Raw genomic sequence first — 27,112 nt, 5'->3', positions numbered from 1 at the left:
CTGCAGAATTCTTAATTATCTCAACACAGCAGAAAACAATTAAGATTTTTCTGTGTCTTTTTGCTGCCACCTAGTGTTCCTCTGGATTTCTGCAGCCCAGACATGATTCCTTTCATAAATTTAGACTGAATAATGTAAATGAAATATTCCACAACAATTTTAGTAACCGATTGATTATGTAATATCAAGTTGGTGTTGGCTCTTAGTGACCACAGACAGATTTTCTCCAGGATCATTAGTTCTCATCTGATCCTTCACCTCCTTCAATAGTAAACCCATTACCACTGTAATTGTGTCCATCAGTAGTAATTTTATTTTTCTTTCACGTCTCCAGAAAACTAGGTCTTTGTATGTGTCCAACATATAATAATTTACCTGTGCGCCTTGAATGAGAACTCTGGATTGATTTGTTTCATAATCCATTTGTTTGTTTTCTTGGCTATTCATATTATCTGTCTTCGCCAATCACTAACATTCAAAAGTTTGAACACAGGATAAGCATATTTCATAATAATTTTTTGTACAACTTCTATGTCCATAAGCAGTTTGTTTATAAATCACATCAGATCTTCAATCCACTACATAATTGGGGATGAAAATTTATATTTCCAATGCTGAAAAACTAGTTCAGACTAAATGCAAAGAGAATCCATGTTTTTTTGTCCAATCATTAGTTTCTAATAGACATAATTCAAAACAATATGGACATCCAAGAATCTCAATGTTAAATTAATAATTGATATAAATATTAGTGCAAAACTATATGTTTTAATGAAACACAATTTGCAACACAACACTAACACAATGATCTATATCAGAGGTGTCAAACTCATGTCATCATGGCTACCTCATGTGACATATCGGGACTTTCCCCCCCTTCGCTAAACTGGATGTGGGCGTAGCCAGCACATGACACATCCAGCCTGCGGACCAGGAGTTTGACAGCCTGATCTATATAAACACAATGAGGCTTAATAAATCTTAAATGTATTTTCTGTTGAATTATTTATTTAAAATGAAACCCTATTGTGTTAATGGTGTTTATGTTCATGAAGATTATTATGGAGTTTCATGGGTATCACATCATGGTAACCCAGTTATTGAAACCTGTTCAGAAATTGTTAGCAACAGTTGATCGCTTAATGATCAAATCTGAAACCTTTCTTGGGTTAGATTAAATGAATGTTTTCAAATATTAGAGTGAAACCGGTTAATTATACACAGTGAATAATCCATATCAAAGAACAGCAAGTCCATTTAATAAAGTAACAAATGCTGTAAGAGTTCAAGTCCTCGCTTCATCTGACACTTAATACAACTAGGTAATTAGGTAATTGAAAACCAACCTAATGTATGCAGTAGCAGGTAAGGTTCTATCAGAGAAGAAAGTCTATAAATAGTTAAGCAGCTATCTATGCATCTAAATGCCTTACTGGAAGCTCTGCTTCAATCTAGAAGAAACGCTGAGAAACAATCTTTTTCTTTAAAAAAACAGCATTCCCTATTTAGGATAACAATGGTAAAATAGATATAGTACTTCTTTTTGAAACTGAACAAGAGAAGGTGATATTCTCTATGAATACAGCTGTACAAACACAAAAAAGGCAAACTGTTTGACTAGAGCCTAGTTATCTAGTGCCAAGTGAAAATTACCTCATTTAAGTAGCCTTTTTACAATGTTGAATACTTTTTCTGTATAAATATTCTTCTGTGTCTCATTATGATTTATCGGATTGTATAGTTTTTGTCTTGTTTTAATTGAGAATCACAGAGAATATATCTATCATCTATAACACAATGGAACAAACTTGACTTGCTATCATAAGAGCAAGACAACAATTGCATATCCAAATACAGATATGTGAAGTTTAACCTACATTTGGGATAACATTCTATATTAGATCAGAATTCAGTGGTAACCAACTGCATATAAAACTATGTACCAGTAATATGAGCAGCAAAGCATGGACTCACGACTCCCGCTTGAAGAGAAGGTGGCGGTTGTGGCCAGGAGGGCTTTGCACAACTGCGGGTTGTGCACCAATTATGCCCTTTCCTGTACCAACAGTCCTTACTCACAGTCCCTCATGCCCTAGTCACTTCCTGTCTTGACTATTGCAACCCGCTCTACATGAGGCTGCCCTTGAAGAGCATCCGGAAGCTCCAGTTGGAACAAAATGCAGCAGCCTACATGGTTTTGTGCAGACCCCTGTGTGTATATGTATCACCTCTCCTGCAGGAGCTGCATTGGTTGCTGATTTGCTTTCAGGTGCAATTCAAGGTGCTGGTTGTCACCTTTAAAGCCCTTCATGGCTTGGGACCAGGTTATCTGAGGGACCGTCTCTTGCCGGTCTCATCTACTCGACCCATCAGAGCGGAAAGGCAGGGAATGTTGCATGTCCCATCCCCAAGGGAAATACACCTGGTGGGACACAGAAGAAGGGCCTTTCCATGGTGGCTCCCTCTTTCTGGAACATCATCCTCCCAGAGATTAGAATGGCCCCCACTCTAATACTCTTCCAGAAGACTTGGTTCTGCAAGCGGGCCTGGGGAACCCAGAGCAGGATGGAGCCCATTAAATGGCTCGTGTGATCTGCTGTCGCCAGGGCGGGGGATGGGAGGTGATTTTGTTATATTGTACTATATTAATTTATTTGATTCTTTTTGTTAGTTTTTATTGTTTTAAATGTGGTTTTATATTCTGTAAGACACCTTGAGTTGCCATGGGCGAATAGGCGCCATATAAATTCAATAAATAAATAAGTAAATAAATTAATAATAGTGAACATACTAGAACCAGCAGCACTGGCAGTAGGAATGGTAGCCATTCTTTCAATCTTCATTTGTTGTTGTTGTTAGCCACTGGCCACTGGCTAACAACAGCAGAGAAATGGCCCTTTCTCTTCCTTCCTCATCAAAGCCAATAAGAAAAATCAGCAAGGCAATCTTCTCTTAGATGAAAAATTATTCAGGGTGGTATTTTTACCTGGTCATTACAATGACGCAAAATATTAAGACCTGGTATGCATTACTTTATTTTCTTCTTTCTCCAAATCTTCATAATTTTTTGGAATACAGAACAGATTGTTACTTGGTGAAACTAACCGAGAAAGGTGTTGATAGCCTCCGGTTCTTTAGAGAAGTTCAACTTCATTTGGGCAAAGCTTCTCCACTTTTAAATATAAATTTTAAATACAAATTTTAATCTGTTTAAATTATGGGTTATTTTAAATTCAGCCAAATTATTTAATTCGTTTTTAATCTATTTTAAATTTTTGTATCTCTGTGTTTTATCTTCTGGCTGTTCATCGCCCTGAGTCCTTCGGGAGAAGGGCGGTATAGAAATTTAATAAATAAAAAAAGCTGTTTAAAAAAGGCAAGAAAGGCAAAACTGTGTGGCTTCACTTTGGTCTCACCTGTTCCTGAGCAAAATGTCTCTTAGACACTAAAACTGTAATAGAAGATAGGATAGTGCCTTATGGATCTTCATTTTACTATCAAAATGTATAGACTCAGTCTGAATATACTACAAGATTCACTTTACTTAAATTATGAGTTCTCCAAGTTGCATATAAGCAGCTATTTGTTTTGAATTTTTCCCCATACATAAACTTTATACTTCAGTAATCTTTTACACTAATAAATATTTTAGAAAATCTTTACTATTACAAAACACTTATACAGTAACTGATAAATATTTCAAGTATCATTTATATTAGACGGCAGCCTTTATAAATTTACAAATTATTTTTGTTTACAAAAAAAGTGTTAGCTATTGAAAAATTATGCTTATTCTATTTATAATTCAAATCTTTCATAAGAACATGAATTCTAAGAAATGAATCCATTATTATTTAAATAATGCATTTTTCATATGGATATACCTTTTCAAAATATGATCAAAGCATAACATGCAAGGGAAGCAATAATAAATTTAGCATCAAACACTAAAAATAAACAACTGAAGAACTGGGATATTTAATAAGGGTCTTTTTTAAAAAAAAATTCCCACATATAAAATAGCATAAAAATATAACGCGTGTATAGAGCATTTTCTAAATTAGACGCTATAGTAATTACTATATGCGGTTTACGCAGCGAGAAAAAAATAGGTTTAAAATCAGGTTTGGAAATTTTAAAACTATTAAAAGTAACCAGACTGCTTTAGTCTACTTTTAAATTTGTTGTAGTTAAGTTTCAATATTCCTATTTATTATTCTATTTGTTTTATTATAATATAAATATAAAAAATATTTATTTTTAAGCTGTTGATCAGTCAAATCAAGTAAATAGCCTCAAGTACAGCATATGCAGAAGGAAAAGTTTAAATGCAGTTTATTTTTTATATTAAAAGAAAAAGCAGCTGGAGCAGGACTGACTTTTCGGGAGTAATTTACAACTTTCCTTGACAGCTTCCCCATTGACTTTGCTTGTGGGAAGCCAGCAGAGAAGGTTGCAAATAAGTACAAGCTGGTTGCCAACAGCAAACTAAGGCCAGAAGTATAGAAGTATCGTGCAGGAGTTCTGGAGAACTACAGCTCTCTGTACTGCAACTCTCACCAACTTCAGCAAGAAAGAATTGCAGCTCAAGAAGAAATCCAGATAATCCAGGAAGGAAGATGAAAGTAACCAAATCAGTGGCATGTAAAGTTCAATTTTGATAAACTGGACTCTGAAACGTAAAAGTACGGGAGCTTGATTTGAAGTCCATTTCATAAACATCTATGCTATTTTAATCTCAGTGCTTTTTTTTTTTACCTAATTGTTGCTTGTCATTGTACTTTCTGGCTCTCTAAATCTGGTAAATAGCCCAGTTTTCCCACTGCCTTAGAGAAGAATTCTGCCTCAAGGGAACAATGGACCTATCCCAAAGCTCCCTCCTAGGGTGTCATCTGAACTATAGTATCTCCTTGGAGAGTTGGATTACAGTTACCCTTGATGAATCCAGATCAGATATGATACCTTGCTTACCATTATTGGTTACTTTGTTAGAAGTATATACCGATCCTGTGTAAATCTGTATGATTTATCTTAAGGTAAAAAAAAAAAAAAAAACTCTCTAATTACAAATACTGTTTTAGAGCCTGTAGTACAGTGGACTAAAGCACTGTTATTAACATCTGCTGCTTGCAATTACTGCAAGTTCAAACTCACCAGGCTCAAGATTGACTCAGCCTTCCATCCTAGGTAGGTGAAATGAGGACCCAGATTATGGGGGCAATAAGCTGACTTTGTATAAATATACAAAAGTATGAAGGCTATTGCTTAACGCATTGTAAACCGCCCTGAGTCTCCGGAGAAGGGCAGCATATAAATTGGACGTTGTCTTACCTGAACGTCCCTTTTCTGGGCGCTGCATACACTATCCATGCATGGGGTTAATCCTTCAGTGCTTGGCAACAACTGAGTGAAAACAAAAGGCTTTTCCTCCCCTTTCCGGCCCCCAAGCCACGCCTCTGGTCCCATGATCCCCCAGTCTGAACGAAGGCGCAGCAGACAAGAATCCACACAATGAGTAACTTAAAACCTCAACTTTATTAACTTAATTTAACGTGTGAAAATGGAACTAGCGTCAGTCATAAACAGGGGGCAGGCAGCCCTGACGGGCGGGATATGGATAGTGTACGCAGCGCCCAGAAAAGGGACGTTCAGGTAAGACAACGTCCATTTTCCTGTGCGCTGCTCCCACTATCCATGCATGGGATATACCCAAGCTTAAACTCCCTGGGTGGGAAGCTGACTGCCTCCAGAGTCCTCCTCCGTCAGGACTTTCTGCAGTACTCTGCGGCCAAACGAAGCCTCGGCCGAGCTGTACGCATCGATCTTGTAGTGGCGGATGAACGGTGTGAGGGACGACCACGTCGCAGCTCTGCAAATGTCCACGACCGAGGCTTGGGTAGCCCAGGCCGCCGTGGTGGCCGCGCTGCGGGTCAAGTGCGGTAGGATCCTGCCAGGGGTCGGTTTGGAGTTCAGGTCATACGCCAAGGCGATGCAGGCCTTGACCCATCTGCTGACCGTAGCTGCTGATACCTTCTGGCCCATGGACTTCGGGTTGAAGGAGACCAGGAGTCCCTCAGTGCGGCGAAAGGGCGCGGTCCGTCGGATGTAAGTGTGGATGGCGCGTCGAACATCTAGGGTGTGCCACCTCTTTTCTCTGGGGTCACGAGGTGCGGGGCAGAAGTCCGGCAGGATGAGCTCCTGGGCTCGGTGGAACCACGAGTTGACCTTCGGGATGAAGGCTGGGTCCAGGCGTAGCGTCACCTTGGCATCGTGGAAAATGCACAAGTCCTTGCGTACTGAAAGAGCCGCTAACTCGGAGACCCTCCTTGCCGAGGTGATCGCTAGCAGGAAGGTCACTTTAAACGATAGGTGTTTAAGAGAGGTCGAGTTTAAGGGCTCGAATGGTGCCCCGGTCAGCGCCCGCAGAACTAGAGGCAAATCCCATGAGGGGTACCGGTGTACCGTGGGGGGTCGCAGGTTGGAGGCCCCATGCAGGAACCCCTTGATGCGCGGGTGGTGTGCCAGGGATTGGTACGGGGCGCATGCAATGACTGTTGATAACGCCGCGGTCTGCCTCCGAAGGGTTGCGGGAGCCAGGCCCCTGTCTAGGCCAGCTTGTAGAAAACGTAGAATGTCCCGAATAGCAGCTGACGTGGGGTCGATATGCTGGTGGGCGCTCCAGCGACAGAACGCCTGCCACGATGACTCGTAGATGCGAGTCGTGGACGGGCGCCTGGCCGCCTGGATGGTGGCAACTACCTCGTCCGGTAGGTTGTCCTTCTTCAGGATGACCCGTTCAAATGCCACACGGCTAATTGCAGCCACTGGGGCTCTGGATGCGTGACTGCTCCCTGGCACAGAACGAGCTGCTGAGGTGGGATCACCCATGGCTGATCCACGGACAGTGCCACTAGGTCGGCGAACCATGGTCTCCGGGGCCAGTTCGGGGCTACCAGGAGTAGGTTGGCTCTTTCTGTCAGAAGTTTTCGAATGAGGCGCGGGAGCAGCGGGACTGGTGGGAACGCGTACAGGAGACCCTCGGGCCACCTGCAGCGCAGCGCATCGTGGTCCTCCGCTTGCGGCGTTGGATAGCGCGACACGAAGCGGGGAAGCTGAGCGTTGGCCGGGGTTGCGAAGAGGTCTACCACTGGGTTTCCGAAGCGTGCCGTGAGTTCTTGAAACAGCCGAGGGTGGAGCTGCCATTCCGCTTGATCTATTGTTTCGCGGCTGAGCCAGTCCGCCCTCACATTGGTCACCCCGGAGATGTGGTCTGCTCTGATCGAGAGCAGGTGTCTCTCTGCCCAGTTGAAGAGTTCCTCGGCCTCCCGCATCAGGGAACGAGACCTTGTGCCCCCCTCCCTGTTGACGTGCGCCTTGGCCGAGATGTTGTCGGTCAGGATTAAGATGTGATGCCCCTGCACCGCCGGCTGGAGGTTGCGCAGTGCCAGTCTGATCGCCCGAAGCTCTAGGAGGTTGATGCTGCATTCCTGCTCCTGTTGCGACCACTGTCCTTGTGCGACTAGGTTGTGGAGATGGGCTCCCCACCCCCGAAGGCTGGCGTCGGTGGTGAGTGTCAGCCGGTCTGGCTCTAGGAAACTGGACCCCTTGAGGAGCGGTGACGATGTCCACCATCTGAGGGACCAGCGGACCTGGCGGGTGAGCCGTACTTCCTTCTGGGAGTTGGCCCTTCCCCTTCGCTGGAAGGGAAGGAGGAACCACTGCAGGGGCCTCGAATGTCTGCGTGCCCACGGTACGATGCCGAAGCATGATACCATCTTCCCGAGGAGGCTTGAGAGATGGATCAGGGCAACTCTCCTCCTCGTTAGGATCTGCAGGGTTAGAGTTCGGATGCTTTGGACTCTGTCTGGTGATAAGAATACCTGGCCGCTGGACGAATCTATCAGTGCCCCCAGGTGAAGTATTCTGGTGGTGGGCAGGAGTTGACTCTTCGCGAAGTTTATGGTGAAGCCGTGATCCTGGAAGGCCTTCATCACCAACTTCATGTGTCTGGAAGCCTGGTCTGGCGTGGACGACAGGACCAGAATGTCGTCCAGATAACAGAGCACCCGGATCGGGATGGCTCGGAGCCTGGCCGCCACCACCGCTACCAGCTTGGTAAAGGTGCGGGGGGCCGATGAAAGTCCGAATGGCATCGCGCGATATTGGTAATGTTGGCCCGCGTATTCGAACCTCAGGTACTGACGGTGATGCGGGTGAATCGGCACGTGCAGGTACGCCTCCTTGAGGTCGACCGATTGGAGGAAGTCGCCCTGTCTCACTCCCGCTAAGATGGACTTGAGGGAGTGCATCTTGAACCTGCGGTAGCGTACGGACAGGTTCAGGCGCTTTAGATTCAGAATGCCCCTCCAACCCCCGGAGTTCTTGGGTACCAAGAAGAGGGTTGAGTAGAATCCTGAGCCCCGCTGGCTCTGCGGGACGGGCTCTATGGCCTCGATCTCCAGGAGGTGGGCAATCTCCTGTGACATTAGGTCCCGAAGCTCCGAGGAGCGAGGGGTTGGGCAACGGACAAACCGGTGGGGCGGCTGGCCGGAGAATTCGATGGATAGACCGGAAGAGATTGTACGCCTTACCCAGGAGTCCGAGGTCGATCTGGCCCATTGTTGATGGAAGAGGATGAGCCTTCCCCCTATGGGCCCCGTGGGACTGGAGTCATTTCCCCCTTCTGGCAGGCTTAGGCCCGGCTCCACGGAAGTTGCGCTTAGGCTGCTGGTGTCGTCCTCGGTCTCGGAACTGCTGCCTGTCTTGGAATCTGTCTCCTCCCTGATAATGGGAGCGCTGTGAGGAGGACCCCCTGGGTCCGGCGCCTGCGCGAAAGGGCTGTTGGAGCGGGTAAGGAGTGTACCTGCGTTCCTGGCGCCGGTAGGTTGAGGGAAGGATCTTCCTCTTGTCTTTCCCCTCAATCAGAAGGGGTTCTAGCGTGGCGCCAAACAAATCTGGCGCTTTGTATGGGGAAGACGCCAGCTTCCACTTGGCTTTGAAGTCGGCTTTCCATGGTCGAAGCCAGAACAACCTCCTAGCGGTAAGGGTGGAGGCCAGAGCCCTTGAGGCAAACTTGGCTGAGTTCAGGGAGCTGTCGGCCGTGTATTCAGTGGCCGCTATGATCTTGTTAAGGTCCTGGTGCAGCCTAGTGTCCTCAGGCGGGAGTCTGTCCTGTAGGTGCCGGAGCCAAATGAGCGACGCTCTATTGAAGAATGACGAAGCTGTCGCGGATCTGATTGCCCAGCCTGCAGCCTGGTGTGCCTTACGGAAAGCCCCCTCCATTCTTTTTTCCTCTGCTTTGAGAGTGTCCAGCGGGTCGGTGGAGACCAGGGAGGTAGAAGATAATGCTGCCACCGGCTGGTCTACTGAGGGGAGCACAAGGAGGTCCTCCAGCTCCGGGGCTGAGCAGTAGAGTTTCTTATCCAGGCTGCTGGGTGTTGCTAGGGAGGCCGGTTGCACCCAGGGGTTCTGGATCACCTCCGTAAACAGCTGAGGGCAAGGAATATAGTCTTTCTGCGGCTTTGACGATTTGAAAAGCGCGTCATGAGGGCCCGCCGCCTGCGGGGTGGCGGAAGCGACGTCCCCTGGTACTCCGAGGTTGGTTGTGAGCCGCGCCTTATGGAGCAGGGACTTGAATAGGGCCGGGCGGAAGAGGCCTGTAAAGGCGGGGGTGTCCGGTGTCAACCCCTCGTCCTCTGACAACTCCATCTCCTCCGGTCCCTCCTCTGCTTGGTCTGATTCCTCAGACGAAGAGTCCTGCCCTCGCTGCGGGGGTGGGTGGGACTGCTGGTGATGCTGGCGCGCCTGGACCGGTGCGGCTTGCACGGGTGCCTGAGAGGCCTGCTGAAAGGTTGCCGTGAAGAAGGACGAAAGGGCAGCCGAGAACATAGCCTGAAAATCCATTGGGGATGCCATCCCTGGGCCCCTTTGGGTCTGCTGGTCCACCCCTGAGGGCGTAGAACTTGCTTCCCTGGTGCGAGGGAGCTGTGCAGGTGATGGGGTCATTGGAGGCTCTGGACCGACCCGGTCCGGCCTGGGCACCTCTGGGGTTCTTGGAGTTGCTGCAATGTCGGTCAGCGATGTAATTCCCAGCTCCGTCTCCCTTGGGATGACCAGTGCTGGTTCCAAGGACCCAGGCTCTCTGGGAGAAGGTCCGGTAGCAGCCTTGTGGGCCTTCTCCCACTGGCGCTCCAGCGCATTGTGTCTCCTTAAGGCATCTTTATCCCGGATGGGTAGGCAGCCTTCTGATGCAGCCCTGCTGGTTGCACTCTCATGTCTCTTTTTAGATTTCTTTTTCCCCCCTTTTGAGCTTCTGCGTGGGGGGGTTAGCTCCAGTTCCATATCTGAAGATGGGGGGGAGTGAGACATGGCTGCAGGCTGTGGGATGTTCGGGCAGGTCCCTTGCCCTGTTCTTCCCAAGAGCGCTTGGGCAGCGCTGACCTTTCCCCAGCTGATTGTCCTCTCCAGCGGTGGAGTGGTGGGGGGGGTGGTCTGTAGCCGGCTCCCTGTTGGTAGGGGGAGGCACAGGCTTAATCCCTTTGCCAAATATGGCGGCCCGAGGGTCCGTCAAAATGGCGCTGGCCACGTGGTGCGCTGACCCACTGTGCCAGACTCTAGCAGCGGACTAACAATGGCGGCCCGAGGGTCCGACCAAACGCCGCGCTTTCCCCCTGCTGCGAGGAGTTCTGTAGTGCAGGGGGGGCTGCTAAGGCTCTAGGCACTCCTCTCTGCCTCACGCTCCTGTAGGTCGCTCCGGTGAAGCGCGGCTGAGGAGGGAGCCTTACGGGTCGGCGCCACGTGGCCTGAGCGATCCGACCCGCTGCCCAGCTGATGAGCGCGCAACCGTTTGAATCCGGGCGGCAAAAAAACGGCGCGTTGGCTGAGCGGGCGTGAGGGCTGCGAGGGAAGGCCCGCCGGTCAGCTGGAAGAGCGTCGGGGCGGCTGCAGCAGCGGCGGAAGAGAGGCTGTTTGAATTTCGCCCCCTCCCGATGGAGCAGCGTGGGTGGCTGAGCTCCGCTCCCCCCACTTCCTCTGATAGCGTTGCAGCCGCGATTGCAAGGAAAAGGAGCCCGGAACAAAAACAAACTAATCAAAATAAACTAAAAACCTAGACGCCCTAAGGAAAGGGAAAGCCTGAATAACTTAAGGAAAAAGGGAAAATGAAAAGGAGAAAATCCCCACAGCTGTACAATACCTTTCTGGAAAACTGTGGAGCTCCCAAAATCACTACAGTGTTTGCCAGCAACTGAGTGAAGACTGGGGGATCATGGGACCAGAGGCGTGGCTTGGGGGCCGGAAAGGGGAGGAAAAGCCTTTTGTTTTCACTCAGTTGTTGCCAAGCACTGAAGGATTAACCCCATGCATGGATAGTGGGAGCAGCGCACAGGAAAATAAAGCAAAAAAAAAAAAGTTTGAAAGACAAACTTCTTTTTGTACTTATTTGGTAACACTTGATGAAGTCTAACAATTGGAAAGCCCAGTATTTCTGCCCTGTTGCTATAATACAGTATGATGCAATGTAGAAACCAGCAGGCATCCTAATAGAGAGACGAAGAGCTGGTTTTATCTTCTCACATGTCAAAAAAATGTCACGCACAGATCACATCTTTAGAAGCAGCCTAAATTCAAACCCATCTAAAAAATCGTTGATCAAAGCTGCAAAACGCCTATGACAAACGCCTCAGTCTCAGCTGCTTCACCATACTGATTAAATTCCTCTTACAGAAATCATACTAGACAAGTTATAGTGCAAAACAGAAGGCGTTCCAGTTTTGGAGCACTTACGTTTTAGCCACTAACAAAACAGGCCACAGAAACATCTAAAAAGACAGTAACAATATTTAAAAGTCATGGAAATACACCACCCTATAAGGTTACCTGAAAGAAACAGTTTTACTGAAGTATTGGAAAAAATAAAAAAGAAGATACAAACACTTAGCGCACATTATAAACAAGAGCTATTTTTGTGATGAACATGGATTTTTAAAAAACATCCTACAGAAAGCACAGCTCCACAACACGGTCCTTTCAGCAATTCCATGAAGATTCCACACCCATTTGCACTACTCAGGTGATCCTGAGGACAAAGATAAACTTCCAAGTTTGTCGACTCTCTAAAAGAATGCAAATGACCAGCTGTCTACAAGGAATACAAATCCTTCCATTTCCCACCATTTAGTCAGAGCTGAAGAAGCTTCTTGGATGAGAAACAAAAAACAAGAAAGTCCAGTTGCCTCTTGAAAAAGTACTTTTGAGAAAACCATGACCTGGATGACTGAGAATCTCCATAGATAGATATTAAGATATTAATGTATATGGCTATATGCTGGCTGCAGAATTCTGGGACTTGAAATCCACAAGTCTTAAAGCTGCCAACTTTGAGGACCCCTGATCTAGTGTCTTAGTTATTGCTGAACTTTAATTTCCATCAGACCTGACCAAAATAGTTTTAATGATGTTGAATGATAAATGCTGAATTTCAGTCACATCTGGAGGGTGTGGATTAGCATTTGCAACCTTCCCAGTCACCTTCCAACAAGAAAAGTGAATGGCAGAAACCAGATTGTCTTAATGACCGCATCATCCACTTAACAACTGTAGTGATTTGCTTAACAATTATGGTAAAAAAGTCGTAAAATGAGGCACAACTCACTTAACAACTGCCTCATTTAGCAACAGAAAGTTATGTCAAAAACCTGTAGTTAATTTAATTAATTTATATAATATTTTTGGCTCTGCCCTTGCCTTTTAGAGTTTAGATTATGACAGCTTGCATAAAGTTTGAATTTTAAGGTTCAATTTTAAACTCTATGATGCTCTGTGGTACAATTTTGTTTCTTCAACTTGCATAAAGTTTGTATCTTAAGGTTCACTGCAAGAGGTCCTCAGGTTTTCATTGTATTGCAGTAGAACAATAATGATCACGCCCCCAAGTGCAGAATGTAAAGCCTTACGAATGATATAGTATATCAAGAACACATTTTCTATAAAAAATATTTAAAATATTATTATAAAATATTAATATTACATGAAGGCAGGATAATTGCTACATAAAAATTACACATAAAGAAACCCTCTCTCCTTCTCCCCTTATATTGTTTTTAAGAATATACATTTATTTAAGAAACATGAATTTGATCTATAAATCTACCTTCCTTTCATTCCCATATGAAAAATAGAAAGCCTTCCTTTCAAGGCCCATTCCAAGTAGCCCTAGGTGTACATTATTTTTTTTTTAATTAAATGATCTTATCAGGTGATCAGTTATTTCTAACAGTAAACTATTTTAATATTTTTGGACCATATTACTCGAACAATTAAGAGGATTTACAGAAAACATGTGAAAAAGAAAGCTTCCTATCTTCTCAAAACTGAACAGGTGTATAAATACCATTAAAATCCTACAGACTGGTAACTGTTTGAAATATCCACCCTTGTACTTCCTGCAACATCAAGATAATAGAGTTCAGCAATATTTTGATTATACAATGCATTATTATTTGTTTCAACTCTACAGCTGCAGAAATGCACCTGAACAACAAACTACTTTGTTTTTATCACAGCCAACATCTTCCTTCCTTTCTCCTCTCAAAGAGAAACAAAGTTCTCACAGAGATAATGCTATCGGTTAGGTAAATATTTGGTTCATCATGATTATACAATGTTTATGGACAATTTTCTATGTTCAACCAATAATGTCACTTGTGAAAAAGATATGGCATAATATTCAATAATCCAAGGGCTTGTTATTATTGTTGAACAAAGCACTGATGTGAGTGAAATTTAAAAACTTAAATCATACTTAATTCAGAACTGGACTGCTGAATAATTAGTTACCAATGATAAAGGAGACAATAATAATTTGGAATTTAGGATAATGGCTGCAATTTCAGACTTTTTTCTAAAGTAAATTCAGAATTTGGATGTCTTTATATTATTATGTATTATGTATTTTTGGGTGTTTGTGTGCCTTAAAGTCATTCTTGACTCCTGATTAGATAAACTGTCATACCTTAGCTTTCTTATTTTCATAAACATATGCATGCAAGTGCAAAGAATAGTAGCCACTTTCAGGACATAAAATTTATTTTGGCTTCAGAGATTGCAAAGTGGAATCTAGTTAAATAATGATTAATGACTGATACAAGGAATCCCATGGTGCAAATTTATAAGGAATTCATGTAACCAAGTTTCAGATAAGTTACTTTTATGCTAACCAAGTTGAATTGTTTGGGAGGAGATTAAAGTGAAAATATTGGGAATCAGATGAAAAAGCCGGTAAATTATTCGCACACTGTTTAAAACAAGTGGGTTGAGACTCAAAGATAATGAACCTATTATTTTTTCTCCAATTCTATAAGCAATTTTATAAATTTGATATGGTAAATCAACAGCAAATGGGTAATGTTGATACAATTTTGTTCAATAACAAAATCTTGCAAGCCTAACTGTACTGTACTTCCCCCATCTCTTTTTATTCCCCAGTTAATCAGAAAGGCATTTTGTCTGAGCCACTTTAGAATATTAAACTTGTTTCCCAGGGCTTAACATTTCAGTCTCTTCGGGGAGGTTCTTGTATATTTCTATCAAGATCATCTTCCTTACTCTCTAATTTATAATATGGCTGCAAAAGTTTTTAAAGGGCTAATGCAGTTTTAAGCTATGTCAGAAATATAATAATTTTCAAATAATAGGAAGTAATACCTTCATTTTGTTCTGTATTGACTTGACCTACATTAAGCAATGTGTTCTTTTGGGGACAGATAACAACAGGATAATTGGGACTTGAAATTAAGTCCAGAGAAGAGAAAGAACAAAAAAATTTAGCCTTGATTAGAGAAAACGGAAAATATACGATACATACCTGAAAAAATATTACATAGGAGATAAAAGACTTGTTCTCTTATCAGCCCAGAGGGCAGGATGCAGAACAATGGATTTAAATTGCAGGTAGGTAGATTCTGGTTGATTGAATGGAACCAATTTCAAGAAAAGTGGTGTGCTTCTCTTATTGCTTGTATCTGTCTCAAATTTTTTAATTTGTCTTACTGCACTGAGGATACTGGACTTGAAGGCCATAGTCTCCCTGTTCTTACAGCAAGTATAACAAGTCCAGTGACACCCACAGATTATGAATGTGCTCTATGAACACAATCCAAGAAAAAAAAAAGATTGCACATATTGGCACAGTATTGGAATCAATCAGTGTGTCCCATGACCAGGTCTGAACTCAGATTGCCACAGGTTAATAAACCATTCTCCAGAGCTCTCTGCCACTGTAGTCCCACCATCTTCTCAATCATCTTCTTCCAAAAATGTTAGGGATAGGGTAGCAGCTGTTCAAGATTGTGGAGACTCTCCTTCTCTCTCTCAAAGAGACATTGACTATAGTTTATATTCGAATCTTAGTCCCCTCCCTACTTGAATTAGCCAGGTGGGCAGGGGTCTAGCTCACAAGTGGTTGCAGAGGACTCTACTCCGTTAGGGTCCAGATAAAGCTACAGTAGGTCACTTCTGTCAGCTCAATAGATTGTGCCCATCAAGCTTCTAACTTGGAGCAGATATGCACACTTTTATCAACAAAATGTTTGGTCAAACAATCACAACTTACAAGGAATGGATCTTCTGGCCCACCTTTCCCCTGGTTGGCACTCCATGGACACAACAAGGGTTGAAAAATAATTATACTTTATCACTCTTATTGACGTAGATTTAAACCTGGACTCTTATGTCTGATTGCATTCGTTTCTTGTTTTCCACTAGTGTCACTGCATGCATTTCTTCACTCCTTTTCATAGAGCTTCTCAATAAATCAACTTGTGCAGTATGGGTTGGCAAGTGAGGAAAAGCTTCTTGGATTGATCCTGCCAAACACCCTATTTGCCTCTATTTTTCCAGTAGTCAACGAGGCACTTAAATAGAAGCAACTTCCAGATCACTGGGAAACTCTCCACAATGCTGCCATGAAACCTCCTGGATTGATGAGACATCTGGGATTGACCATCTTAATAGACCCTCTTTCTCTGCAATCAAGGACATGATCTGCACATGATAATTGAGGGTAAGTCTCCCAGAACAAGATCATGACAGAAGGGAATACCAGATCTAGAATATAATGTTTCTTAGAAATCTGTATAATAAATGAAATTCTCTCAGGTAGTTTATCCCCTACTTTGAAACAAATGAAAGAAGACCTAAACATAGAGTCTAAATTTTTCTGATTAGTTCTGAAATTGACTTATATTTTTAAAAGTTTTTTTTTTATTCTGTACTACTTTAAGTGAATTTAAAATAGCATTAATAAATTTATCCTAGCTGGAGCAGCCTTCAAAATTTTCACTATGCAAATTAACAGTTCTAAATAGCAGGTACAATTTTTTATATTTTCAGGATTATAATGCTACTTATCTCAGTTTTAGATACCAGTTGGAATAAGGAACTACAGAATTCAGCTCTCTTGGGGCTGAACTTGAAACTTGTTATCTGATCCTTTTGAAATCCTGGAAGACCTATGTGCATTCAAAGATTAGTTTCAGTACTAGTACTTAACATATGGAATATATTGAGCTATATATAACATTTTGATTTTTAATACTCATGAAGAGCTTATGGAAGTATGGAATAACCCATGTTTTAAAATAGCAGGCAAGTTTATTTGGTGGGAGCACCTAAACCTCTCATAATGTTATTAATTTGAACTAATTTAGTTCTGATGATGAAAAGTTAAATATATTTTGAGTTGACAGTCAATTCAATAAAGCCATACAATAGAGCTTCTATATTATTTCCAAACTATATCCTTTATTCTGCAATAAATTTAGAAATCCTATATATAGGAAAACTACAGATTAAAAAGAAAGGGAGGAACAAACATAAAAAATACTTAGTGATAAGCATTTAAAGTACATATGGTAAATTATTGTTTCCTGTTTACAACCATAATATTCCTTAAATATTGCATATGTTTATATTGGGGAAATATTTAAACATATTCAGAATGCCTATGTAAGATTATATTTACAAAAATATAATTAATGTTTGTAAGCAATATAAACTATGTAATATTATAAACATTTAAAATGCAATAAATATGTCTTTTTTAAAAAACAACTATTCTTCATTGAATAAACTGATTTAATCCTCATAACATAAAAAAGCTCTTTTGCTCTTCCAACTGTTGCTCAATAATATAATTGTTTCATGTAATATTCCATCATGAAACCATTTGCTTATTTTGCATAATATATTCAGATTCCAATCGTTGAGATTTTACCAAACAACCCCCACCCCCAAAACCCAAAACCTTCAAATACTGAATAGAAAAGAGAAAAAGATTAGTAACATAAAGAAAACACTTTCCCTTACAAAGAGGATCTATGCAGGAAATTAACAAAGTTGTCCAAGAACTGCAAACTATTGCAAATCTCCCTAAATTTCAAGAATATAGAAAGAATCTGTGGTATTCTTGTACAATAAAATTTGAGCTGTGGGAATGTAAGATTTTATTGAATGAGCATAACTTCCAACGTTACATCTTATCCAATATCCATCATTTTTTTCTTCCAAGAGGTACGAAGAGCAAAATATGATAGGCAATTTCAATGTTAACAGTTTAAACAAAAGCATTTGTCACATACACTTAATAGAAGAAACTCTCATATGATGTAGAAGTCATTCTATTATGAAACAGATGTCACACTTATACATCATCCTAATAAAAATACATTTACTTTGTCATGGTTTGCAGTTTCAATTTTTCTTGAAGTTGCAACAATCTTTAATGTTGCAATATTCTGGTTATAAAATAAGAGCATGTAGGGTTGTAGATTATAGATTCAATTTGAACAGGTAGAAAATAAATTTCCTCAATAAATACATAGCCTAAGGCAGTTGTACTCAGCTATTGTATCAGAAATACATCCTTAGATCTATATTAGTATACACTACCATCAATAGGTAACTGAGAAATTACAATCAGTTTTTACATTTCTGAAACTGAGAAATAAAGATAGTCCTCAATTTACAACCACAATTGAGCCAAGAATTATGGTCATAAGTGAGGTACCCGCGTGATTTCCTTGCTTAACTATCACAATTCTTGCTGTCCATGTTTGAGGTTATTAAGTGACTACACAATTCATTAAGCAGAGCATGGGGGCCTCAAAGAGTCGTGAAGGCCCTAGGAGGCCTAGCGCAGGTCCAGGCCTACATAGCAGGACCAGCTCAGTTCACGTGGCCTGCCCTGGGCCTCCCACACTCCTTGAGGCACTTCTTACAAATCTTCCTGCCCACTGGGTTTCACACTTTTCAGCCTCCTCTTCCCCATCATGACTTAGTCCAATTATTTTTTCCGAAGATCACCTTGGGAAAGAGAACTGGCCTATCCATTGTGTGGCCTTCCTAAAGGCCGGCAACATTTTGGGAGTGGTGATAATTCTCATGATTCAAAAACTGAGGCTCGTTCCAAAATGGCACCGGATTCTGGGACAGGATCATATGGTTTCTGTATAGGAAGGCTACGTGGCAGATCCACCAGTATTCCTTCTCAAAGGCAATCTTCAGAAAAGTAAGTGGACTGAACATGATGGGGAGGAGCGGAGGTCCAAAGGTGTAGGATCCAGTGGGGCAGGAAACTGAACCAAGGCTTATGGGAGGTAGGTCTAAGGGACTCAGCAGGGCAGGAGGATGGAGAAGGTACGCAGGTAGGGGTAGCAGCAGTATCCCTGCAGTTGATCATAAGAGTGAGTGGATTGTCCAACACCTGAATTTTGTTCATGTGACCATAGTAGCACTGCAGTGGTCATAACTAGTTGTAAATCCTTTCATTCAGCACCATTATAATTTTGAATGGTCTCTGAATGAATGGTCGTAAGTTGACGACTATCTTGTATCATCTATTTGAATTTTGATTTCAGTAATTAACAATTTTTGAAGTCTTCCTAAACAGATTCTGATAAAAATTAATAGATTTACTCAACCACCGCAGGACATTCAAAAACAAAGTTCTTATTGGTCTGTATCATTAAGCGAAGCTGCAGATGCTAAGCACAACTATAGCAACATTGTTTCATTATACTGAACAACTATTCTCTTTATCAACATTTTGGCTCAAGATAAACTTCAATACTTTCCCTTATATTGAACAGTCTCACTGTCTTCACAAATTGGGAAGTTAAATGGATTTCCGGATGTTTTGCTGACAAAAATGTGTGTCCCTTCTGGGCATTAATTTTAAAACCAAACTAGCTGTGTCAAATATTTCCTGTTGGGAGGAACACATTTTGCTTGTCTCCCCGGTCATGGAAATAATATAAAGAAAGAGTTACAAAGGTTATTTATGGTTAATTGATTCTGACATTCTATAAAAGTCTTGCATTTAAGTAGGAAATCAAATAAACTTTTTTTCAGGAGTTTCAAGCAATGGAATACAGACACAATGTGACTGCCTGCTGATGTCTGCTTATTACAACTTTTAAACAGTTTTCCTTTTGTAGCTTAATGCTATGTGTATGCAGCATATTTATTGAAGAAATGATATGATTTAATTTACATTGCTCCCTTTAGCTCTTCAACCAATCCAAAAGTATTTATCACTAAAAAGGCAGCTTTGGGGTAAATGTCCTAGCACCATACCTTGAAACATTTTTAGTTTTAAACAACCATACCTGTGGAAGTCCAAGATATTTACTGAAGTGAACAAAACAACTAAACATGAATACTCTTAGAAGTTTGGGGAAAGAGAAGTTCCTCAGCCTAAGACCAATGCATTGTCTATTTCCACTGAAGGAATGTGGAGAATGCAGATATTCTATAGCCTCAAGGGAAGAAGCAAGAAATCTAAAGTGAAATTGGATTGGATGGAGTTACAAACATAGGAAATATAACAGCGGGATATGAATCGGTTCCTTAATGACAGTTCAACACTGTCAGAATTTATCAATATTTTTCTTGGTCATTAAAACTGCCTGCAATAAAACTTAAGTTTTCAGCTTGGTCATATATGTCCCTGAGAAAGTTGCTGTAATTATATTTCTGAGCGGCTGGATCTGACAACTATGATCAAAATTTCATAGAATTAGAGTTGGAAAGAACCTCAGAGGTCACATGTTCCACCCTGTAAATGCAAGATCAACTAAAAACTGTTCATGCTAATAAATAGAAATCAAAAGGGAAAGAGTGGGATGTTTATATTTCTGCTTATCTTCTGTAAACATCTGTTTATTTCCCTCAAGTCCTAGAAATATTCTAGCAAACAACATTACATGGGAATTATTGATGTTATTGATACATTTTAAAAGATATGGCCACAAAAATGTTACACTTCAATTAGATTTTACTGTATCCACATCTTACCAAAATTATTTAATATATTAAATCACACTTTATAAATCTTCCAAGGGAAGTATGGCAAACTGAAGAGAACTCTGCAAAAGTGGTGGCAAAGACATTTATCTGGATAAGGAAAGGACAGGAGATTGTCCACATATGCTCTAGACAGCTGTTCCTCATAAGGAGACTTCAGGAGAGTGGTTTCTTGTGAGTGAGTACCTGGAGACAAAGGGATTAGCCATCTTGCTAACAACCACAGAAGAGACTTTTAAGTTCACAAACCTCACTTTCTAATTACTTTCCGAAATTGCTCATTAACTATTACTAAACTATTGGAGACCTTTGGAAAGTTTGAAAACAGACCTTTGGTGGAATTCACTTACCTTCCCTACCGGTTCGCAAATGTGAGCGCATGCATGCATAGAAGATAGCATCTTCAGCCAACCACTGCACAGTCCAGGCAATCATAGATGCCTGCCAGCCAGTCAGAACTTACTTTGTTTCAAAACTGGCCAATTACTGACCATAGAGCTTCTATGTCTCCAGAAATAACAAATAGTTTTCCCCTTTCTTCACAAGAAGAAAATATATTTCTAGTATTCAGGTGCATATGCCTTTGATCACATGTATTTTATATGTATTTGTCAGGTAATATATATAACCATTTGCATTATAGCTCTACAGGTTTGCAAATAACACTGTCAATGGGTGTCTGCAGCCCAAGAGACAGGGAAAATTCAAACCCTGACATTTGTTGGGAAAATCGGGATAATTTATAGGCTGATATACAGTAAATATGACTACATGAAAGTTACATTATAGAGTAACATTTTAGTTGAAAAGCAAAGTTGGTAAAATACTTTCACAGTTTCAACAAGATACAGGTGGTCATTAGTTTCAAATCTTGCAATTTTCATAACAAAAATACAGAAATAGGTTTGCCATTTCTGCATTTAGGTTTAGGATATATTTTATCTTCTCAGTCCAAGGTTACAACATTGAAATTCCATGGTTGCATTCTGCCATCCAAGTATTAATCAGACCCAATCGTGTTCAGCTTTTGAACCTACACAAGTTCACCCAGCTGCTACCATCTAACACAATCTCACTATTTAGACACTAAAATATTATAGAAATCTGTTTTTCGAAATTCAATTAATTTCAAAAACCTGCATGCTTGCAAGCCTTCTAAACAGTCAATTCACAGTGAAATGACATAGCTACATGTTGAAGGACATACTATATGTAACAAGAAAAATCTCTCCATGCCAAAATCTGGGCAAAACAACTAAACAAAATGTGAATGGTTTCAGTCCCTTAAAACTCTGGAAAAGATTTCTAATGAAACCACAGCATTGGATTTATACATCACATGAATTCAGAACAATTTGACTTCAGTTTGTACAGAGCATGAACTCATCCATGTGTTCTGTAAAAACATGGTTACTGATTTAATGTACTGTATGTCCTATTCATCAAAACAAAGCCAATGAACTTTATTATTGATTGATTGATTGATTGATTGATTGATTGATTGGACTTATATGCCGCCCTTTCTCCACAAGGACTCAGGGCAGCTCAAAGCAATAAGCAACAACAAGTCCAAATTAAAATTCAAACATATAGCTTGATATGACATATCAGCAGTCACCAAAGAGCTACTCCCGTCACCCTAGACAAAGTGACCTAAAAGGAACAGTGGAATATTAAAGTACATGACAATGAGGAACAGTCATATTAGCATCAGGCAAATGGTTCAATGGAAAATAGAATAACAGATCAAATCATATATTTATTATGATCATACACCAGCATATGGAACATAGAGCCAAGGTGGCGCAGTGGTTAGAGTGCAGTACTGCAGCTACTTCAGCTGACTGCTTGTTCAGCAGATCAGCAGATCAAATCTCACCAGCTTAAGGTTGACTCAGCCTTCCATCCTTCCAAGGTGGGTAAAATGAGGACCCAGATTGTTAGGGGGCAATATGGTATTTAGTATACTGTCTTTGGTGTAAGCTGCCCAGAGTCCTCGGAGAGTGGGCGGCATAGAAATATGACTAATAATAAATAAAAAAAATAAAAATAAAGTAACAACAAAAAGAGGGATACCTGAAAATTAAAAGTAGTTTTAAAAACTATCAAATTGAAGAGTTTTTAAACAAAAAGCAGAATGTACATATGTACATTCAACCATAACAATAAATGAAGCAATGTTGTCATTCCATACATTGCAGGAATATCTGAAAAGCTCAGAAGAATCTTCAGCCAACCCAACATATGTGCACACTTTAAAACCAAAACACACTAAGGCAGAAGCTTGTCCACCCCAAGAATAAAACACCCAGACACAAACTGAACAATGTGGTATATACAGTACATGTGCAGATCTGTACATTGGGGAAACAAAACAACCACTTCATAAATGCATGGCACAACATAGAACAAATCCATCAGGACAAGATTCAGCAGTCCATCTGCATTTAAAAAACAGCAAAGTCCACATTTTGGACAGAGAGGACCACTGGTTTGAAAGCAGGGTTAAAGAGGCCATCTATGTCAAAATTGAACAGTCCTCTCAACAGAATACAAAATCATCTATCTCCAGTTTACAACACAGTCCTTTCACCAGTTCCAAAAAGGCTCCATAACCATTTGCACTACTCAGGTGATCCTGAGGACACAGATAAACCTCCAAGTGGCCTCAATGACTCTCTAAAACACGGGTGTCAAACTTGATTGCGTCACGTGATGTATCAATGTTTTTTGCCTTTGCAGAGCTAGGGTGGACGTGGCCTGCATGTGATGCATCCGGCCTGCGGGCCACCTGCTCTAAAAGAACACAAATGGCCAGCTGTCTGCTAGGAATATAAATCCTTCCATTCCCCACCATCTAGTCAGAGCTGAAGAAGCTTCTTGAATGAGAAGCAAAACATCTTCATAGAAAAACGAAAGTCTAGTTGCCTCTTGAAACCTTTGGGACAATTTAAAGAACCACATGCCAATAGAATGTAGTCAAGTCAGAGTAGCAGAGCTTATAGAACAGAATGGATGCAGCTTGCCTTCCCTTGTTGTCCTGAATTTACATTTTCCCAATAGACTTTTTTCTCGAGGGTTGGTTTGGACAAGAATCTCATTAAAATATTAAGACACATGGAAAATTACACAATTATCCCAAAGGTGCTTTTCCAAAAGGCAACTTTCTTCATCAAGGAAGTCCAGTTGCCTTTTGCAAAAGCATCTTTGGATTATTGAAAATCTCCATAGACTGCATTATGTCAAATATTGCCAGATTTGACATAAGATTTGTTAAACTGTCTGATTCTCTGGAAATCCAAAGCACCTTCTATTCTGTTTCACAAGAGATAAACACAAGGAAGAAGTCTTTGATGGAAAGGCTAAAAACTCCCAAGGTGGACAAACTAGATGGTATTAGAAGGTTTAGCCTGACTTGAGAGAAAAGTCTATTGTAATTAGCTCTCATTGGGGAACCCTTGGAAGAATGAACCTGTCAGAGATTTTAAAATATCCCCGACTCACAGTTTTTAACATTATTGTTCCAGATTATAGTTAAGTTCGAAGAACATACTAGGCCTAAGTCAAAGGATAACAACTAAACCCGTGCAAAACTAAATATGAGATACTACACTACTGTTTGTTCTTGAGCGTACGGATTGTAGAACAACTTCATAATGCTGGAGTTTCATAGGAAAAAGATCTGATTAAGAAAGGTCAATTCTCTATGCATCATGGGACTGTATGTGGGATAAAGGAATTTAGAATAGACAGTGCACTTTATTCTTTTACAGAAGGTTCTCTCTGAAACAGTTTTAATTACTGACTCTAAAAATAAACAAGCATGCAAGGGGAATTTAACTGCATATTTGTAAAAATTTAAAGCAATAATCTGAAGATTCATTTGCTTCAAATCTATCATGCATTTGATAGGTTATTTTACTGTATCAAGAGTTTAAGATCTGCATTAGGCGTAGTTCCTTATAGAAGAAATTACTTTGCCACACTAAGTCTGTATTTTCAGGAACGTACAATTTTAAAACTTTCTTCAAACCCTTTCAAACCCTGCTTCATGAAATTGGACAATTTCTTAAATATTTTCAAGCCTAAAGTTGATAAGGTATAACTAATACGCACTTTATTATTTATTTATTAAACAAATTTATATAGCCACCAACTCACACATAGACGACTTTAATAAAAAGTTATAGAATGGACAACTCAATCATAACTATAAAATATACAATAACTATAAAATATACAATAACTATAAAATATACACATATACTGTGTATATGTTATGATTTAAAAGCTGGATATGATATGGTTTAAAAGCTGGAACAATATATTACAAATATAACACTTGAAGGGCAAAAACTAATAAATGAGTGGAAGTAGAGTTACTTAGAGTTAGCTAACATTGCTGTGTATCAGTCTTTCTTTAGTTTTTTTTCTCAGGACCCCTTCCCACTTGCAAAAATTATGGAGGACTCCAAAAAAGCTTTTGTCTGCAGGGGTTATGTTTAACAACATTTAATATATTAAAAATTAAAATTGATGCATTCACTGCCACTATCACTTCTCAGATTAATAGGATTTTAAGGTTGTATTATTTTTGAACATAAGCATAAGCAAATAATTTTGATTTTAAAGACCCCTGAGAAGGGGGGGCGAGACAAGAGGGATCCTAGGACCATCCTTTAAGAAACACTGCTGTATAGCATTGTTGCTTCTACAGTGCAATATTCCTAAATATTTGTTTCCTGACTCCTGTTTCAATTCTTTGAATATGAATCTGAAAACTTTTATTACTTTTTTAAGGCAGTAACTCAGCATACCATACCATCTGTCTATAAAATTATCTTCTCTCAAGTAAGCTTATATTATTTATCCCATATTTCTATAAGCATACTGTGCTATAAGTGTGCTATAGTAGATAGAAGAGTGCCAGATCCTACACTCTTATGTAGAAACATTCATAGACAAATCACATTTGCTTATTTAGCAAAAAGAAAACTTGTAAGAAAAATATTAGAATAACCCTTCATTATATCTTCAAAAATGGCACTCTATTCAGATTATAGAAAATTTAAACAACTTTCTACTATACAACTTGTTTTCCCTTTAATATCGGTGCTTCTTTTTGAAGCAGGCCTATAAAAATAAGCATGCTTCTTATTGTGTTATTAAGAACTACCTTAAATTTATTAAAATATTCCCAGAACCTGAATAAATGTATTTATATAAATTTACAAACTTATCTTCCAGATTCAAACCCTGCAAATTAAAAGTAACTGGTTTTTATCATGCTTATATATCTGCATTGGTCATGTTTCAACAAGTTACCCAAGTTTCCTCTACTGTATTTCTGGAACCAACTAAATTTAGCCAACTCTCACGTGGCCAAACAAACCGTAATTACTACTGGATGTTAACGCTCACGATAACACAGACGAAGAGGACACATTGGTCCTAATGTTTATTTTTCTCCCAATGCTGGGGAAGAAGGAAGATCGCTCTCTCCACCTGGCAATTCATCTAATACACCGACCCAGCCCAGCGTGTCATTAAATAGTTAAGAGAGAAGCTACTACTGGCTCCTTTTCACTTTCCTTGGCCAGGTGGTCAATAAAATTCCTCCCTAGCCATGCTGGGGACCCAACCTGTCCCCCCCCCCCACATCCCCATAGAAAAATCATGGCTTTTCAAGGGAGGTAAAAAAAAAATGCCCCCTTTACATTTCCCCGCCCAATTTTCAAAGAGGGAGAACCAGCCCCCGCTGCTGATGCTGCTATCCCCTTGCGTGTCAAATCCCCAGCAAAGGAAGATGACTGACACACATACACACGCACACTCCTCTTCCTTGCCAAGCCACTCAACCACGGGAGAGGAAGCCCAAGCGCTTGTTCCTGACATTCCTCCACCCACTCCTCCATGGTCCCCCCTCCGTCCCAAAGGGGATCCTAGTCGCCATCTCCCCCTCCCCACAATGACCAGCTGCCTTTCCGCCCCCCCTTTCCACGCCCGGCCCCTTCCCAAAGGAAGTCCCCCCCCCGCTCCAAATGCAAGGCAGAGACAACGGCGTATTACCCGTAGCCACACCTACCTGTCTTCTCATGGTCGTAGCCCACCACAATGAAATAATCTGCCAGGCGGGCCATAGCCGAGCAGAGGCCGGCTCCGTCCTCGCTAGCCTCGCTCCACCTACCACTCCCGCTGCTGCTGCTCCGGAGTAGTTCAGCATCCTCCCTTCAACTCCCCCTGTCCTGCAAAAAGAGGCAGCGGTGGCAGCGGCGGCGGCAGTGGCAGCAGCTCAGCCATGTTGGACAGCCAGGCTCCTGGTGCGCCTGCGCGGTCCTCATTCTCTCTCTCTCTCTCTCTCTCTCTCTCTCTCTCTCCTCCCTTTCGGAGAGCCGTTCTCCAGTGGCCTCGCTCGAGCCGGGCTCGCGGTGATTGAGGGGAGGGGGGGGCAATTCCGGGTCTTGGAAGCGCCGCGCGCTGTGTCCAGGACGGGGCTGCCTCCGCTCAGCTTCGACAGGGCGGTTACTTTACTCTTCTTCCCCCCCCCCACCCACCCCAACGGTTATATTCCATATGTATGGACGTGGGTTACATAATGGCTTTGTACGGGGCTCGCTTGACATCGCGCCCGCCGCCCGACAACGGAAGGCGGTCTGAGAAATAAAGCTCGGCCGCCCTTTTTCAATCAGAGGCTTCCTTCCTGTTTCCGAAGTTGGAACAGGAGCCGCCGTGCTTTTGGTAGGCGAGGAGA

General features: G+C 41.5%; 1 protein-coding gene across 2 annotated transcripts in view; it reads right to left on the bottom strand.

Moving 5' to 3' along the window:
• Nucleotides 1-26,894, bottom strand: part of SBF2 (SET binding factor 2) — a 227,759-nt gene extending 200,865 nt beyond the window's left edge. For both annotated transcript variants that reach the window (XM_034417071.3, XM_034417072.3), the window contains exon 1: nt 26,447-26,894. In XM_034417071.3, the coding sequence (XP_034272962.1) occupies nt 26,447-26,501 (55 nt within the window). In that variant the 5' untranslated portion in view covers nt 26,502-26,894. The remainder of the gene's footprint in view (nt 1-26,446) is intronic.
• Nucleotides 26,895-27,112: the final 218 nt, after the last annotated feature.

The sequence above is a fragment of the Pantherophis guttatus genome, chromosome 1 (assembly GCF_059756535.1).
Source record: "Pantherophis guttatus breed Tessera chromosome 1, ASM5975653v1, whole genome shotgun sequence".
NCBI lineage: Eukaryota > Metazoa > Chordata > Lepidosauria > Squamata > Colubridae > Pantherophis > Pantherophis guttatus.
The sequence above is the reverse complement of the archived record's forward strand: the minus strand, read 5'-3'. Positions and strand labels throughout refer to the sequence as shown.